Source organism: Phalacrocorax aristotelis, chromosome 6, assembly GCF_949628215.1.
Source record: "Phalacrocorax aristotelis chromosome 6, bGulAri2.1, whole genome shotgun sequence".
NCBI classification, from domain to species: domain Eukaryota; kingdom Metazoa; phylum Chordata; class Aves; order Suliformes; family Phalacrocoracidae; genus Phalacrocorax; species Phalacrocorax aristotelis.
Window position 1 is genome coordinate 41222562 of NC_134281.1, and position 18631 is coordinate 41241192.

The following is an 18631-nucleotide window of genomic DNA, read 5'->3' on the forward strand; positions in this document are numbered from 1 at the left end:
GCCAGAGCCTTACTGTGCTTAATGCTCTCCATTACTTTTATTAGGGGAAGTTAAATAGGAAAATAAAAACCACTTTATGTGCAACAAGGATGGGAGTGCAGGAGCAACCGGCTTCATCTGCACTGTCAGAACTGGCTTTTTAACTGACGTTTTGGTTTATATCAATTAAAGGAGTTGGCTTTAAAGCAGGAACCACCTGGGGGACATCCTTTACTGAGGGATTTTCTTCTGTTTTCAAGTGGGGATGCTCTGACTCCTCTTCTTCCCCCCCTACCCTGGCTCCTACAAAGAAACACCCAGGTCAAAAATGACCTGCTACCTGCAGGCACATCCTGCAGCCTTGGCACAGGGCAAGGGCTTGTGCAGAGCTCGGCTTTCAGCAGAGATCAGGTATAACATAAACAGACACTGCCAGCACAGGGATAAGCAGAAGAAAAAATTTATTTACCTCTTTTGACCAGTAACACAGCTTCAGCGATTCGCCAGGAAGAAAACTCCAGGAGGAAAACTCGGCATGACGTGCCAGCAGTGCCATGCCCCGTGTGCGGGGAGACCCTCCTCCCACCACACAGTATCTTGGGTCAGTATAAAATTGCCTTCGCTTTAGAAAAGGCATGAGATTCACAGTAAAGTACCAAAGGGGAGCACGGTGGGGACAAAAGGCAAGGAACATATATCGCTTTGGGACCTCATTCCTGCCAGTATTTGGTCTATGAAAATGCATTGTACAACAACTCTTGTAGAAAAATCTATCCCAAGGGCTTGTGCACAGTTGTCGTGTTTCTACATCTACTACAGGACTCAAAGCCTTTAAAACAAGTGCTCAGGCAGCTCTCCTGGGACAAAGACATCTGCAAGCCCTGTCCTGCCACTGGGCGCTGCAAGGGGCAAGCCTCTCTGCAGGAGTCATTTTGCAGCAGGAAAGGATGAGACGCAAGAGCTAGGCAAGGGAAAGCAGGGAGCAGCCCCCCTGCTCGGCACTTAGCCCCAGCAGAGCCACCCACCGTGACCAGGCTGCTTTTATAGCCTAAAACTCACCTACCCATCATCTCCTCCCCTCCAGCCCATCACTGGTAGAAAGAAAACAGCACACACATTTTGGCTATTTCTAGACTTGTGTTTAAAAGTGGCCCAGACCTTCTTCTAAGGGTCATGGGAGAATCTAAAATCTTTCTTAAACAGGATTTCATTGCAGGGTGGAAGATTTCCATCCTCCCAGCCGGGAGCTCTGAGGGGATGGAAAGGTCCCCAGGGACAGCAGTGAAACCTGATGGTCCCTCGGCTCCCACCTGAGAAATTCCCATCCAGAGTGAGATGTGGAGCCCTCCCCTGCTGCCGCTGCATCATCGCTTTCACTGGCAGGCAGGCAACGAGCAGGCAGCATGTGAGCAGAGATCCCGCTTGGCAGATGCCCGATGGCTTCTGGCTCCATTATCAGGAGAGCACCAGGGCAAAGCTGCCTCTGACAGAGAGCAAATACCAGGGGCTCCTCTGATAGCATGAGGATGCTGGTGGCTCAGCAGGGGTAAAAGATTCCTGGAATGTGCTGAAGTTTCACACACGGAGCCTGTGCAACCCTAAAAAAGCAGTCAGCTCTCCCTCTCCTGCCACAGCCACTGTCCAAACAAAAATAAAAGCAGTGACATTTCAGCAACAGAAACTTGCCCAGGCTGCTCTAATTAATCAAATGTGTGTAGGGGCCTGACAGCTTTTCTGCCTCCCTGCTGAGCTACCCATAGCAGACTGCAGCATGCTCTGCAAATGCAAGCAGCTTTGTGCAGAGTTCCCAAAAGTTGATGCTAAAATTCAGTGCTTTTTTTTAAACCTTTAAAAATACACATCTTGCTTTTTTCTTAAATATATATTTTATAAAATAAGGCAACTAGAGGAGACAAAAGAACATCCCCATTGCTTAGGTACTGCATCCTACCACCAAAGAGGGTTACAGTACTTCCAGAAGAGAAAAGCCACTCCACCTGGCCACAAAGCTCCTGCACGGAAGAGGAGTGACATGCTCAGACAACACTGTAAATCTTGGGGAAATGCCTGGGTATGGCCCTTGGCAGCCCCTGCACACGTCCCAGGGAAAGGAAGGCTCTCACCCATCCAAGGGTTCATGGGGAGGGAGCCGCTTCTGCTGGAGATGCTGCAGCCACAGTAGGTACCGCTTAGGGAACACCTCATCTCCAGGGGATCTCAGGGACAAAGGCAGCACAGAAGACGGAATGACTTGATTTCTCCCCAAAACTGAAGCACACCTTAAAATAAAGCTTTGGGAGAAACTCTTGTAACATGACTGTCTTGTACTATTAGAAACTATAAACAAGGTAAGCACAAAGGAGTGCAACTCATCCCTCAGCACAGATCCTGCTTAGTGTCACAGATCTCATGAAAACTAGACTGTACAGCAGCATTTTATAACAGGGTTTCATATCTCTCTATGGAAGAAGCACAAGTGCATGTTTTACCTCAAATGTGTTCCCTCTTTTATGTGTATTAATGCTGGAAATGTGATCTTCACATTTCTGAGCTTCGTAGCGTACACTTTCCACGTGTAGCGTACATTTTCCATGTTGCTCACCATTCCCACTGGGCTAAGTCTTGCTGTTTAGAACTTTATTTCTCTGAGAAATAAATTTAATAGAAAATAATTTATAGGAAAAAAAACCAACCTAGAGAGTAATCTGCAGTAAACGGTACTGTAGAGCAATGGGATGGCACACTGTAGGCTCAGAGACTGTGGTTTGTAGAAGGGTGGCAGGGACACCATGGCAAGCTCTGTAAACCTGGCATGATCGTTACCCAAGTTTGCAACACTGATCTGTGTGTATACTTGGACCATAGGCAGGAATACTTCATAGCCTCAAAAGAATAAAAAACCCTTGTTCTAGCAGACTTGACCTTATAAGCACAGATCTGTTCACCTTGATACTGGCTGTAACCGTGTATCCACCAATGTCACCCAGTACACTCAGGGAAGGGACTTTAGATACTGCACGATTGCCTAATCTGAGCACAGCCCCAGCACCACGCAGAGAAACCAAATCCATGATGGCATTAACTCTTGGTCCTTGGCACAAGCTGTTTAGTTCTCCTCGTCCGAAAGAATAGGTGGTATCTTGCTGGAAAGCAGGGTGTACACGTATGGCCAGATCTTGTTGGTCTCTGTCCCCGAGAAGGAGTGAAGGATGCCCCTGCTCCTGGAAAAGAGATGGAAGGAGAAGTCAGTACCAGGGGTATTTGCAATCCTGAGGACCGGGGTATTAGCAGTCAGGTTGGCCATCGGCAGGAGGCAGCTCGGCCAGGCTGGAAGCTCACTGACGGATGGCTTTTTGGGCAAGAAAAAGGAGATAAAGGGGATGAGCGGCAGCTGCTCCCATCCGCAGCATTCGCTGGGAGGAGTCCGGCTGCACTCGCACAGGGATGAGCCAAACCCAGAAAACCACAAATAATCACATTACCCAGAAGAGCTCCCCCTTGTCACCCTAAAGACCACTCAATCTCTGAAGTGTTTTATGGACATAAATCAGCAGGATTTATTCATGTGCTTAAGCGAGTGGGAAATTCAGGGCCCCAATTCTCCCCCCGCCCCTCCAAGGGCACTTTTGGCCCCCCATGGACCACATCTGCTTTTAAAAATGCTCCCAGGTGCTCACTCCCTTTCAGCAGTAGATTGCCACCCTATGGCAATCCATCTATTCCCAACTTGGCCAGGGGGCGGCTGCCCAAACTACCAGCAGTGCAGAAGGGACAAGCCCTGAAACATATCTGTGCCCACAGCAGACCCATCCCAGCCAGCCCTGTGGTCTCACCCTTCTCCTGTCCTCTTGCCAATTGCCCTGTACTTCACTAGGGCCTTGGGGCCCTGGACTGATTTTTGGCAGGGTGACTGCACAGCATGTACTGCCCTGGATCTGCACAGCACAGAGCAAATGGATTTGTCTGAAGCAGGGTAGAAAGCGGCTCATGGGTGTGTGCAGGAGAGGAGCTGCTCTCTGCAACATCACCGTTCTCAGATACCTGTAGACCCTTGGCTCGCACAGCGATGGCTCCGCGTGGGCAGGGCTGAGTCTGAGGCATCTCAGAGCTTCTCCATCTCTTGTGCTGGAGGACACTTGCCCAAAAGGAAGCTAAAACTCTTAACTGGTTGGATTTTGTAGCACTGATGGGCAGCACCTCTGCAAAGCAAAAAGGCTTCCCAACCTGTACAGCGGAGCTGGGGGACAGAAGGGATTTGCAGGTGCCTTTGGCCACAGCCAAAAAATCCCTCCCATCACCAACACTGGCAAAGCCCTTTGTGGAGCTCAGCAAGACAAACAGGAGCTGTGAATTTCTTTACATCCTCATTCCAAACAGGGCCAGGGTTTAGCTGCAATGAAGGGCTGGGCTTTGTGCTGCTAAGTGCAGTGATCTGCCCCCCAGAATCTGCTGGGGGCCATGCTGGAGCTCCTCAGGCTGTCAGGATGGGGACACAGGACTGGCTGGTGGCAACAGCACTTATGCCTGTTTTCACAGCCATGCCATGATTTACTTGCAAGGTCCAACTCACTTGTATAACTCTATCACTGGCTTTGCAGCATCTTTGTATTTTCTGAGCCTGGCAGCAACAGCCTCAGGTTTGTCATCCTCGCGCTGGACCAGTGGCTCGCCTGTCAGGTCATCGATGCCCTGCAAGAAGGCAAACACCATCAAGGGGATGCAGCCACCAGCCCCATTGCCCACACTGCAGCTCCCTGCCATGCAACCACTGCCAAATCCCTCATCCTGCTCCACATCGATTGAGCATCCTTGGATGGCATTTAACATAAATCCCATTTTCCTAATTAACATTTAGCACAACTTCTTCAGGCCAGCTCCCAAGGGCAAAGCCCTCTGGTGCTCAGTGCTTACTACCTGGGATTTCATCCCCAATGCTTTTTTATAATCTCAGCTCACACAGAGAAAGGCTTCTCTGTCCTTCTCCTTCTGTGAATTGCTCCCAGCCACCACCACTGTGATGCTACGAGCTCTTACCTGGACATGGGGAGGATTGAAGTCCATATTGTACACCCTCCCGCTGGCCGGGTGGACCCAGCGGGCACTCAGGCGATCCTTCAGCGTCTCAAAGGGTATGTTTAAGCTGATCACCAGGTCCAGCTTGCAGATCCTGTCCAGCGCCTCAGCTTGCCCCAGTGTGCGAGGAAAACCTGTGCAGCACCAACACAGAAGGGGGCTGTCATGAGAGGCAGGAAAGCAGCAGTGATGGAGCCAAAACCACCCACCCAACAGTCCCGGAGCTGCAAAACCACCATGGCTCCTTGCTATAGCACAAGCGGTGTGAAAGACAGGCATCCACCATATGGCCACAATAAAAAATAGCTCCTACAGCACTGACTCCCGAAATATAACATGCGGGTTACCGTGGGCTCATGTTTTCCTGCAAAGTCGTGTCTGGTGCAGGGCTGGTGTCCCTGCACAGGGGCTGGAGGCAAGTAAGAGGGCACAAGCAACAACAAAACACAGATAAATGCTGGAATTACGAAGAAATACCTGAAGGAAACAAAATGCTGGGCACAGATGAGTAACACACCGCTGGGTTACTTGGGGAGCATCAAGAATATTGTGATGAAATGGTTTGTACAGCCATCACCCAGCTTTCTGAAACCCCCATCCTCTGAAGGTACCGGGCAGTACCTTTTGTTCAGAAAAGCCAACTAGCAGGTGGGAGCATCCTCTCTTGCTGCCGGGCCATAACCAGGGGTGACTGCGCCAGTTCCCTCTCCAGTTTTCTCTGCTGACAACACCCTTTTTTTCTTTTTTTTTTAAGCTTTTTTTACATCCATAAAACCCTCTAAGACCTCCCAGGCTTTCCCAAGAAGAGTACTGTTAGCTGAGAGTTTGTCAGGGCATTGGCACAGGGAATGAATTAGCCATTATGAGAAAGAATACATTTAGTCTGTCTTATGAAGTCAAGTCGGTCTGTTATTTATGCTATCAAACGGATCACTTGAAATACATGTGCTTCTTGACACAGTACTGCTGTAGCGGGGCTCTGACTGCAGCCAATGCTTGCACCCCAGGCAGATTAATGCCCCCAAAATTGGGAGGAAGAATGTGACAGCACAGTACTGCCAGGATCACTGCTGCCTGCATTCAGATTTTAGCTTCAGGGGCAGCCTGCCCCTCACACATCTTGGTATAAGCAGAAGTCAGCATACAAAGCAGGCGGTTCCCAAAATCCTTGTTACCAGCCCATGGCCAGAATTGCTTCTCCCTTGCGGCATCCTCAGCAGGACGTCTGGATGCAAAGCTGTGACGAAACAGGATCTGGTCCCCAGGCCAGACTGCTGGGGGTCATACCACGATAAATCAACATCCCAAGCTGCAAGAACCTGGATCTGAATGTGTCAGTGCAAACCCCCATGAATGTGTTGAAACACCAGAGTTTTAATACAACAAAATATGTATTTGTTTACACAGTGCTTGTTCCTGTAATATTTGTTACTTGCCGTGTTCCCAGATGAATAAGTGGCATTATGGTTAGAATAATGAAATTTTAATAGTGGGGATTCACAGGCATCTTCAAGGCAGCATGAACCTACAGGGCCTGAGGTCTCTGACATCCTCCCTGCGAGCCCAGTGGGGTGACACTGCCAGAACCCTGGTGCCAACACTGCCAGACCCCTGGTGTCCGCCTGAGTGAGAAGACCTCGGCCGGACCCCAAGCCCCAGCACAAGCCACCCCTCCTCTGGGGCCACCTTGGGCAATGTGGGGAAGAAGCCCAGCTCCAGTCCACAGCACTAAACCGCAGACTTATTTTAGGTGTAAACTATTCTGTATTTTCCTTATCAGGAGCCTGAGAGCTCTCTGAAAGCCCAAGTCTGTTATAAATCAACTGCCTCAGTCTTGTCTATGTATTCACTGACTCTTTCAAAGAGCTTCAGCAGACTGACAAAGGAGGGTTTCTCCCCCTACAGCAGCCACGGCCATTTGTCCCTATATGTCACACTTGCCTGTGTCCAACACCGCAGATAAGTGCAACCTGCCAAGCCCTGTCCCATCCCCTAACCAAGCCCCACAGCGATTTCTAGGGCTGCCATTGGCACTCGCCAGCTCCCAGGCCACCAGCAGTGATGCACCACGGCTGCTGGCACACAGCTTCACCGCTGAGGGCTGCAGGAACCTCTGGCGAACCCTCTGCTGCTCCTCTCACTGCTTGCCTTGCCGGTTTGCTCTCAGAGTCTTCTCCACCCATATCTCAGGTGGCTTTCAGGCTTGGGATGAGTAGCTCCTTCGCACACATATGGAGGTGGTAAGAGGCTTTTCTTGGCTTGCCTCCAGCCCCGCTCTGCTTGCTGGCTCTGCTTTATGAGGCACCCATCTCCCTTCCCTGCCTTTCCCTCTCCCTGATGTGTGCCAAGGGCTCAGCTGGACACACACGTGCTGCTGCTCAGGGCAGAGGGAAGAAACAGCTGCAGGCAGATGTCTCTGCCAGCAGACTGGCTCCTGCCTCTCCTCCCATGGCCAGCAGGACCTGCAAAGGCACCTTCTAGTTTTTTTTGTCTCCTGGTGCTGCCAAATCATTAGCAGCAAAATAATGTTTTAAAGGGGGCTGGGATTTTCCTGTCCAGAAGGGACACCAGCAGTGCACTCACCATCGAGCAGCCAGTGCTGCTCTCGCCGCTTCTCCAGCTCTGTCATCATCACGCGCGTGATGACGTGGTCCGGCACCAGAAGGCCTTGCTCAAGGTACTGCTTTGCCAAGATGCCAACTTCTGTTCAAGAGAAGAAAAAAAAACACATACACACAAAAAAAGCGTGACATTTCCGCTTAGAAAATATCTCTCCCCCTCAAATTCTGCCTGTCCTCCCAAACCACTCACTCAGGAGTCTTTTGGCAGCATCCTCTGCTCATAGCTGCTGCTCCTGGTAGTCAGGGGCACGCAGTCCTTTTGGTGCTATAGAAATTGAAACACCTGAAATAACTGAGATCAGGAACACAGTGAGCACTGGCCAAGCCTACACGGCCCTTCCAGCCAGCTGACAGTAGCAAGGGGGACTGGTGCTGCCCCTGCCACACTGGACACACACACTGCGTGCTATGCATGAAGCTCCTTTGGTTTTGGAGCAGGCATCAGCGTGGTTACAGGTGACACTGGCATAGATACTAATGCCATGAAGAAACTGGACCAGCTGCAAAGGATGCAGCCAACCTCCACACACCTCTGGTGGTGGGATGGTCACCCCATCCTGGACCACAGATCTGGCCAGCATCCCACTGCCTAGCTCGTTGCTTGCTTTAAAGCAATGTCAGTGCCAAATAGAGGATGCTAATAATGCCTATTCCTATATGCACTGAGCCACAGCTGCAACTTCTTCTGCCTTGGAGTTTTCCAGTAAAGCCATGAGGACAAACGATGCATTCGAGCAACGCTTGCAGATCTGGCAGCATTTGGCACAAAGTTTCTGTGTACAACCATCCTCAGGCAAAGATGACATCATCATTTATAAACGATCTGAAGAGGTACAAATTCACCATTTCACGTGTGAAATGTGGCAGTAAACAGGCATCACCAGCAAGCTCATGTGAAACCCAAACCTCAAAGCCTTTGTTAAATAGCTGCTGAAAGCAGAAGACAGCTTCCCATCCAAAGGGCTTTAAGACTTCAGAGCCTCAACTTAAGATACGCTCCGATAAGAAAACTATTTCCACGATCAAATCCTTGAGAACATAATTGCAGTGTCACTGCAAGGTAAATATACCTTACCAGGTGCCTGCTGGGTCTCCCCTGCATCGCTCATCTGGAGCCGACTGTGCAGGAGGAGAAGCCAGCGGTGGTTTCTGCACAGGTAACAGCGTGTCTGGATCCACCTTCACAGCAGCCTGGCATCACTCAGGCAGCCACTGCCGGCAGCCAATGTAATAAGGGTTTATTCTGCTTACATTTTTATTGCAGCTGGGGTACAGCAGATGTTACTTGAAGGAGAAATGCAATAAATTCAGTTGCTTCTTATATTACAGTTTGCCTGTGATTTTCTTTCAGCCACTCAGAGACACAAAGGAACTGTTTGGAAAATGCAAATATTCTTTGCCATTGCATATGACAAGTCCTGATCCTGCCACCAGAAGAAGTCCAGCCTTTTCCTCTTGGACCAGGACCCAGTCCAACCAAGACCAGGTCCAGGTCTGACCAGGACCTCTTCTGCTCTCTTCTCACAGCAGCTGAAATAGCATTTTTCACACTAAATGAACAATTTTGCAACCAATTTTTGCAAGAGTTTTGCTGAGGACAGCACATTTTAGCCCTCTCAAAGTATGTGTCCTCTCTGGAAAAAGCCAGACTCCTGCATTTGGAGGCAGATTCTGGTTTTCCAGACTGCAGCAAGATGTCAGACCAGGCAGGCATGCACACCTGGCCACAGGCTGAATTCTAAGGTGCAGGAGGGATTTTTTGGCAAGATATTCAGTTCCTGGAGAGAGTTCATCTGATCTAATGGGAGAGCATGACGCAGCCTGCACGGATTGCCCAAGGAGCGTGGGACCGGGACATGCACAGGAAACCTCACAGGCTCCCAAAACGGTCTGTGGATGATGCCTGGCAGGAAAGCAGGGCAGGTCAGGGTTGCCAGAGGAGCCACGCTCCCCATTGGAAACCTGTCTCCGAATGGGGCAGGCAGCAGGCGCTGACTCACCATCCTGCAGGGCTGAGTCACTGGACCACCGCACATCCCCCTCCCTCCGCTCCATTAAGGCATTTCAGCTCACCCTGCTGAGCAGCTCTTTGCTCAGAGCCACGGTGACTGCCAGGCACAGCGAGCAGAAAATACCTTTTTTCAATGACAGGTTTTTTGTCACTGCCCAAACGTCGCCAGCACTGCTGGCAGCTCTCCTGCTTGGGGAAGCAAAGGACGCAGGGATGGAAAAAATACATTATGTCTTATGCAACCAGCACAGAGACCTGCTAGGGCATAAATATTATCACATCCGCCTACATTTTTTAATATTTATTCACATGGTCTGCACATTGCCATAGGCTTGCAGGGAATGCACTCACTGGCAGGGCAGAGCTGCTCCCAGGGCAGAGCCCAGCAGCCGTGGAGGCTGGAGCTGCAGCAGAAGGTCCTGCTGCCGTCCCAAGTAGGGCTGGCCATCCAAGGGACCGGCTGCTGCTCAGTGGGGCTGCTGGAGCCGGGCCTGGTGCTGCAAACCAAAAATACACCAAGAGACAGTTTGTATTTTCAGAAGTCTGGAAATACAGCAGGGGCCCACAGTTCTGCATCATGGAGGCAGCAGTTTTCCCATGCCCCTGCTATGGGTGGACAGCTCTCTACTGCTCTGTGATGGACAACTCCTGCTGCTAGGGATGCTGCTCCTCCATGCCCCCATGCATGCTGGGGTGGGGGGAATGCACCAGCACAGGGGAGCATGCACCAGAATGGGTGTGCACACACAGGCATGGGGTGCACATAGCAACATGGGGGGCAGACGCTGGCATTGGGGGAACACACTACCATGGGGGTCAATGCACCAGCACAGGGTGCTGACTGCTTCCAGACAGCTACTGAAGCCCTCCAGCCTCTCCCTCCCTGCTCAGCCTCCTCCAAAGCACCCACAGCACTGCCATCCCTCCTCTCACCAAGGAGTAACGGGCATATATCGTGCATGAAGGACCTGCAGAGCTGCCCAACCCCCGGCCCCCCAACACTAGTGATGCTCCAGAACACATCACCCCTGCAGCACAGCCCTGCTCCCAAGGGGTTTCTTCAAGGCAGCCTCTGCAATTTTTACATTTGCCATCCCCTTCCCAGCCTTACCAGCCATCAGCCCCGGAGCCCAACCTCCTCCATACAAGCCCCCCTGGTGAAGTGCTCCCCAGCCACCAGCCAAAGGACAGCAGCGTTTGGGCAGTTCTTCCTGAGCAGGGTGGAAGATGCCAGTCCCTGCCCAGCAGCTCCCTGCAGATCCCAGTCCCATCGCGTGACGAGCTGGAGCTCGCCCCTACTGCACTGCACAGCACCTATGCAAGAAGCAAAATCCCCACTGCTATGGCCAGCTGCAGAGAGGGGTTGTAAGCAATGCTCTGCAGTTACTTCAGGTAGCACGGGGCTCCTTAGCCACTACTTGTGCTGCCTGAGCTGGGCCATTGGGTGCTCCCAGCAGTACTGAGCTCCGTGCAAAGCGGCCTCTTGACTCACAGCTTAATCCCATTAATCTAATGACTGAGTTTAATCCACCCTTTAACGCACCGGATTTCAGACTCTCTGTGGCTTCCCTGACACAACCCTGATCTGCAGCCGTCTCTCCTTATCAAAGCAACACTGAGTTACAGCCCTGAGGGTCATCCCCTGCACCAGAGGCCATGAGCAACAAAACAACCACCCAGGATGAGGCAGGATGGGCTGGAGGAAAGGCTGTTCCCAAACACAGTGCTTGGCAGCCCCCAGACCCTGCACGATAACCCCAGACTTTCTACCCTGTGGCACAACCTTCTACAGGGTATTGTTATTTAGGCTACAGCAAAGCAATCTGGAGTTAACGGAGAGGAGAAACCCTGGGTGGTTAATAGGGCACCGACTGCAGCTGCCTGTGCACCAGTGCAGTTAAGCTGCAACAACCCCAGCTGGCTGGGGCCAGATGTCACCCCAGTTTTGGGACCCTGGGACCTCTTTCCCAATGCAGATGCCGCATCCAGGGCCCTTGCTCCCACCCCATCCCTGCCAGCAGGATGTCACTTTAGGGACCTGGAGCCCGGTGTGGCTCCAAATTCAGGCCATGACCCACTTGCTGGATGAATAGCGGGGTCCATCTGCAGGGTGGCAGCCAGTGCCGGGGGTAAACTGCTGCAGCCAGAGCATCGCTGCTGCTCCCACATGTAAAGATATAGCACCAACCCTATGGAAAACCAAAGGGCTGGCAGGTTGTGTCTCCTGGGCTCAGCTTCAACAGGCAGCTCGGTCAATGCGTGGCTCTGCCAGTGAAGACCATCACCCATGGGAAAGGCAGGGAGAAGGACTTCAGGACTTGGCCATGCACATCCCACAACCCCCTTGGCCTCTTTTTTTGTGTCACTTTTGTCAACACTAACAAATTAAATCCGTCCTGAGGACGGGACAGGAGCCACTTCTCCTTCCAACACAGCACATTAAAGGGCATGGTGGGACAGACACAAGACCCACGTGTGCCTGGGCAGATGCCGACCCTCAGCCAAAGGCACTGGGAAAAGAAATGTAAGCTGTATTGCAAATTAACTGCTGGGTCCTGCTAAGACTCCGTGGTGCTGCCAACACCAGAGACAACCACCTGGGTACCAGGGCAAGTTTGGGCCAAGGAAATTGCTCGCCACCCTCCATCACTCCTGCCTAGCACCAAAACCACAGTTTCGGAGATCTTAAAAACTCCCTTTCTGCAAAGCAGCCACTTAGCTAAGCCAGACACTAATTAACAGACAAATGTGCAGCACTGGATGTACTTGTAGAGTCACTGTAGTAAAACTTCAAACACTTCAGCAGCAGCCATGCGTTCAGCTGCTTCACTCAGCTGCAAAGTGAAGTCCTGGTTCCCCGAGACTGCTGACACAGGCAGTGAGCCGGGTGTGCTCTCCATGCCAGGCAGCTCGGGCTTCCTCCGGAGGCTGGAGTCCTCCGCGCCGCCCGAGCCTGAACCCTGCAGCCATGCCTACTTTACATCTTGCAACAGCAAGCAGAAAAACCCCCTGTGCTTCGACGCCTGCTTGCCATCCTTGGACCGAGATTACTCTATAAACACCAGACTGATGGGTCCCTTCGGCATGATTCTGTAAGGCAACTGTCTGTATCAAAGGGCCCCAAATCCCCTAAAATACAAAGCCAGTGGCGCAGATGATAAACTCAGGAGGACAGTCTACTTCCAACTAGTTCCCCCTGGAGCTGGCACACTGCAGCACTGTCATGTAACAGCTTGTCCAAAGCAAATAGCAAAAAAAAAAAGGCAAATAGCTGCAGTTTACTCAGAGCTGTAACCAGAGGCTGAGTCAAAGGTGGGACCTGAACATCATGCCAGCTGTACCAAACTAAGGCTGATTTACTTCTGAGTAATTTTACCCACACTTGACAATATTGTTTCCTTTGAGAAACTGAATTTACCCGATGCGCTTTGGGAAATACCTTCTGCTAACTCCATTCAGCCCCTTCTTCCTCCTTGGGTGATCCCAGAGAAACTCTACAGCAAGAATATGAACAGAAATATACAACCCAGGAAAGCCGCTTGTTTAAACCTTGATTGTGCAAGCTCCTGGGTGGACACGCAGTCTCACTGCACTGCCCCGCTCCTGCACGCTATGCTTCTGCTTGCTTTTCGCCCAGGCATTTTGCCCTTTAGCCAAAGCAGTCATCGGGATTTTCCTAATTTTGAGCCTCCCTCCAAAGGAAATATCATTGTCCTTTTTATTTATAAAAGGAAATCTGGATATTTTTAAATGACTGACCAGCACAGGGCTGTTCGCAATGCCCCTGCCAGAACACACAGCTGTCCAAAACTTTACTCTCCCTTTTTTATCTCCCTCTTTTTCGTGCCCTTCTAAAAAGGGAAATAACTTCTGGGTTCTCTCAGCTTGTTTTGTATCGATGCCGGTTTACCGTTTCTCTGCCCTGTGAGTCAGCTTCCCCTCTGGGTCACTCTTTCACACATTAGCAGAGGAGAGAGGGGTTGTTGGAAAAACACTACCTAATGGCAGCTGTAGAGGAACCCGAGCACAAGCCGGGGTGCAGCACGCCCGCTCCCGAGCCTGGCTGGAGCCAGGGAGCATCTCACCAGACGACAGCGCTGCCTGGGCCACAAACACGGCAAAGACCATCAGTTCTCCCAAGGGCCTTGGACATGGGTGTCAAACATGGGATGTGCAGGAGCAGAGAGCCACTGAGGCAAGGCCATGCTCCTGCAGACAGGGTTTGCCCTGCCGAGGGGCTGCCCGCTACACCCTCTGCCTCAAGCCCTAAAAAGCCGTGTCTCAGGGGGTGACCTGTGCAGTGTGGGTGCTGCTGCCCACCTCCTCCACCTCTCTGATTTCTGGAAGGGAGTTTCACAAGGAGCGGGGGAGACGCACCAGCGCCCTGTAACACCCCACCGCCCTTGCCGCAGGGGCTGGCACGGCACAGCACATCACGGCATCGCCCCCAGCCACAGCACCTCGTGGCCCACAGCAATCTTCCCAGTCGGTTTCCCCGTGGAGGAACGCACGTTCCCAGTCCAGCCCTCCCACCGTGGGTGTCGCAAAGCGCAGAGCATACCAGCACTTCAGCCACCTGCTGTCCACGGCTCTGCAGTTTTTACCCTGTTCCTGTACAACCACCTGAGGCAGAATGAAGTTATTAATAACACGTGACCTATGTCCCCGGACGCCACCATTAACTGTTGGTGCACAAGCAGGAGGGTTATTCATACGGGCTTTTTCGGAGCCGTGCCCACCCAGTGCAGAATGAAACTATTACATACCCGCAGCATTGGATCCCACTTTCATTGGGCAGCTCCATGAGCTCAGGCTGGAGGGAAAGGGCGATGAATGAGCTGTGCCAACCCCACGGAAAGATATACCTGTGGCATATCTGGGGAGGTCCCCCATCTCTATCCCATCTCCATCCCCACCCCGTCGAGGATGCCCGGGACTGGAGACCCCCGCCCCGATCCCCGCCGCCCCCCCGACGGGGCGGCACCACGGGCACTCACCGCCGCCCCCGCAGAGGCTCTCCCGCAGGAATTGGCCGCTGGAGAGGTGCTGGAGCCCGAAGCTGCGGGCGATCCTCTCGCACATCGTCCCCTTGCCGGAGCCGGGGGGACCCAGCACCACCGCCCGCAGTAGCTTGGAGGCCATGGCCGGCGGCCGGAGTCCGGGCCGGCTCCCCGCGGGGCAGGACAGCGCGTCTGACGGCCCCGCCGCCGGCCGAGCCGCGCCGCCCGCCCCGCATCCAGCCGCCGCCGCGGCCCGTACACATCAGCAGGGCGGGGGGAGCACCGGCAAACCCCGGCCGCGCCGCCCGCCCGCCCCCTCGGGCCGCGGCACCCTGGGACTTGTAGTCCCGGAGCCCGCCCGCCCCGGGCCGCGGCCCGACGGGGCTCCCCGTCGCACGGCCCGCCCCGAGGGTCTCCGGCGGAGCGGGGGACTGCGACTGGGGGCCCGGAGGCCGGGCTGAAGGTTGTACAGAGCCAGCCGGCGGCACGGGCGGCTCTTGGGGCGGCGGGGCACGTCCCGCACGGCCACCACGCCGGCGCCGCGGCGGGGGCGGGCTGTGACTCCAGGCACACGCGGCCGTGCCCGCACACAGCCGGACGGGCCGTTTGGGGCTGCGGCCACGGTCGCGCACACGCGGGCGGCGAACGCAGAGCCTGCAGGCACGGTCTGTGAACATTCAGCCTGCAAAGGCACGGCCTGCAAAGGCAGTCTGCAGACGTGCAGCCTGCAAACGCACAACCTGCAGACGTACAGCCTGCAAAATGCACAACCTGCAAACGCAGCCTGCTCCCGCGCGGCTTGCAAACGCACCACCCGCAGGCGCACGGCCCGCCACGTTCACGCGGGCTGCTCAAAGCTGGTGACAATGAGTGGGGACGCTCCTTGCACTGCCCTGGAACGCGGTGCTGCTGTGGGTATGCGTATGCGCGCGCGTGGCCCCACGCGAGACACCACCGATGGCGCGAGGTCCCCGCGGGACGCGGCAAGGCTGTGGATCCACGGGGGCGGCCTGGGGTGTGCAGGAGTACATGCCCACCCCCTATGCCTCACGGCGCGTCCCTGCGCACCACCGTGACGGCGGCTGCGCGTGCCCCGCGCCGCGTCCCGCCCCACGCCGCGCGCCGCATCCCACCCACCCCGCCCGCGCACCGCCGCGCCCGCGCGCCCCTCCCCGCCCCCGGAAGCGCCCGTCACATGGCCGCGCGGCGCTGCCATAAACACGCCAAGATGGCGGCCCTCACGCCGCCAGCCCGTGCTGCGTCATGCCGCCCCCGGCCCCGCCGGGCTCCGCGCCCGCAGGTGGGTCCGGGCCCGGCCCCGCACCGGCCCCCGCGCCGGCCCGGCAGCGCGCCGCCCGCCCGCCGGCCGGGGGGAGCGGGGGGCCGGGGCGAGCGGGGGGCCGGGGCGCGGCGCTCCCCCGTTGCGCACTATTATTTTCCGGGCGGGCGGCGGTGTTTACGCGGGCGGGGCCTGCCGCCGCCGCCGCGGGGGTGCAGCCGCCCGCCGGGCCCCGCCGAGGCCGCGGGAGGAGCGGGGCCGAGGGCGCCGGCCCTTCCTCGGGTGGCTTCCAGCGCTCCGGACGGACGGAGGACGGCGAGTGGGGCGAGGGGAGCGGGGTGGGCGAGGCGGGGGCTGGGCCGGTCCCCCGGCCTCCCGGCGCGGCGGGGGCGAGCGGACAGGAGCGGGGGCTGGGGGGGCTCTGTGGGAGCGGTCTGCTGGCGGTGGCTCCATCCCATCCGTCCCGCGGCCGTGTTGCTAAGGCTGCCGCCTGCCCCCTGGTTTCAGGTAACGTGCTTCGGGAAGCGCCGTCGAAGGAAAGAAAGTTGGGAGGGATCAGCTGTGGCGATCCGGGGACCTGCCGGCGACCCTTGTTTCTCCCAGCCTCCCCCCTCCTCAAGCACAGCCCCTGTCCCCGTCGTCGAAGCCGCGTAATCGCTTGTCAGGCCGTTGCATCCTTGTAACTTGCTGTTTGTTTTCTTCCCCTTCAGACTTCTACAGGTTTTTGTTAAAATCGTGCTAATCAAGATGGAAGTCTGGTTTGCTACCTGTGCACTTTATAAGCCTCTGCAGAGGCAGGGCTAGAGTGGCTTGTAGTAGCCTAAAGATACCTGACCTGTGCATAGGGGTGGGGATCACAAGCCTTGCAGATTGTGGTCAGGGCATATCAGCAATTGTGTTAGTGTGATGCTGAGAGAATCTTGGTTCATATGAAACAAGTTTAAAAAATACATAGAATCGCCAGCCCCAGAGGAGCAGGAGGTGGAACCAGAGTTTAAAAAACAGCCAGACGAACTTAGAAGGCTTTCAAAAGTGAGAACTGGCAGCAAACACTGGAAACTAGAGGTTTTTTTTTAAAAAAGTGTATGGAAATACCCAATGCCTTAGCAATACCAAGAACAAAAATGCATACTAGACTCCAAAACTGATGTGGGTTTTTCTTAAAAAGGGCGTTCTTCAGATAATAATGGGGAGTCATGCTTTTTGCATCGAGTCTGTGTATCTTTAGTCTGACTGAAGCAAAGGAAAAATGAGCATGTGCATGTTAGGTGCAAGGAAACAAACCATGTTTGTAGTGGAGTAAGAACTAGATCCTCTCTAGAGAAAATGGCATCACCCTTTAGAATATGTGTGTAACTCGAACAGTCTTTGTGCCAGAGGGTGCTGGGGAGGGATTGTTCACCTTTGAGGTCATGTATCTTCTCCCTTTAAATAGCTTAATAGTAACTGTTGGAGCATGGATTAAAATCTTGAAACAGAGGTCAGGGCATACTTGAACTATAAAATAGCGATCCTTCTCTCATTGCTTCAGCCGATGAAATGTAGGACTCCTGATCCTTTTTTTATGCCATTCTACTGAAATCAGTAGAATTCTTCTTCTGGAATAGTAGTGGTCGTATAAAAATGCTTCAAAGTGAGAGCCAATGGTTCATCAGTTACGCAGCTTCCTTCCTTTTCAAAAGTCACCATTGTACATACAGAATTTATTAATATTTTACCAAGTTTTTTGTTTTTTTTCTAGCAACAGTGGATTCTTTAATGATTAATCTACAAATGGTGGTAAATCTGCTTGTTTTAGGGTATATGTTTAAGTCATCCGTGTTGTCTTATGTCAGTATTGCGTAATCTGTTGACTGTCCCCTTTTTATGTAATGTATGTTTGTAGTTTAAGATGTACAAATATTTTTTTTCCACTGCGTGCTTCTCCTCAGATATTTTATGTTTGTCTCTCCATTGCCCTCTTGAGTTAAAAACTTGTAAGACACGATTTTGATAGCTGGATCAAGTTGAGTGTTACATGTTTCTTTTTTAAAAACAGTCTCCCGAACATCTCAGGACATGCTTTTTTCCAGGTAAGTTATTTAGAATGTTACACCACTTCCGGAGTTTCTGCTTCCTCCTGGTAGAAATGTGAAAGCAATTTGTACCGGTGAAGTCCATCAACATCATAAGTAAACTTTTTGTAAAAAAAACTGAGTAATGCATTAACTTTTACTGTGTAAAACCACTGTGTTTTTTAAACTCATTTCAGGATTCAGTGTGTTTGATTCCTGTAACCAAAGGGGGTGTTTGGGGGGTATAGAAATAGTTCCATGATCTTTTCAGCAATGTCTGTTTTTAGTGAAGGAAAAATGAAAAAGGGGGTGTAGAATACAGGTTGGCGTAAGCTTATAATTTAAGTAGTTTGCAGTGGAATTGTTTATTTCACAATTTTGCATTTGGAGCCTATGACTAAAAAAGGCCAGCTGCATACTTGAAGCACCTCAACCCTCTTCTGCTTGCTCCAGCTGCAGTCCCTTGTGAACTCAGCTGGCTGACTGGCATTGGGTGCTGTTCCTGTTGAAGCCATCAGTAGGCATAGGAACGGGTGTCTGCGATGCTGGCTCCAGAAGCACATGTGACAAACTCTGATTAAGCCCAGCTGAATGTGTTTGCAGTGCTGTAAAAT

General features: G+C 53.1%; 1 protein-coding gene across 3 annotated transcripts; it reads right to left on the reverse strand.

The window, feature by feature from the left end:
• Positions 1–423: 423 nt before the first annotated feature.
• On the reverse strand, positions 424–15191 carry AK4 (adenylate kinase 4). 3 transcript variants are annotated; one of them, XM_075097347.1, is made up of 5 exons: positions 14682–15191; positions 7636–7755; positions 5014–5186; positions 4550–4668; positions 424–3200 (listed from the first exon to the last, which is right to left on the reverse strand). In XM_075097347.1, the coding sequence occupies exons 1-5, from the start codon at positions 14824–14826 to the stop codon at positions 3086–3088; spliced, it is 672 nt and encodes a 223-aa protein (XP_074953448.1). In that variant the 5' UTR covers positions 14827–15191; the 3' UTR covers positions 424–3085. The 3 variants fall into 3 exon arrangements, with proteins under 3 accessions (XP_074953448.1, XP_074953449.1, XP_074953450.1); XM_075097348.1 differs by lacking the exon at positions 14682–15191 and adding an exon at positions 14451–14592; XM_075097349.1 differs by lacking the exon at positions 14682–15191 and adding an exon at positions 13124–13636.
• Positions 15192–18631: the final 3440 nt, after the last annotated feature.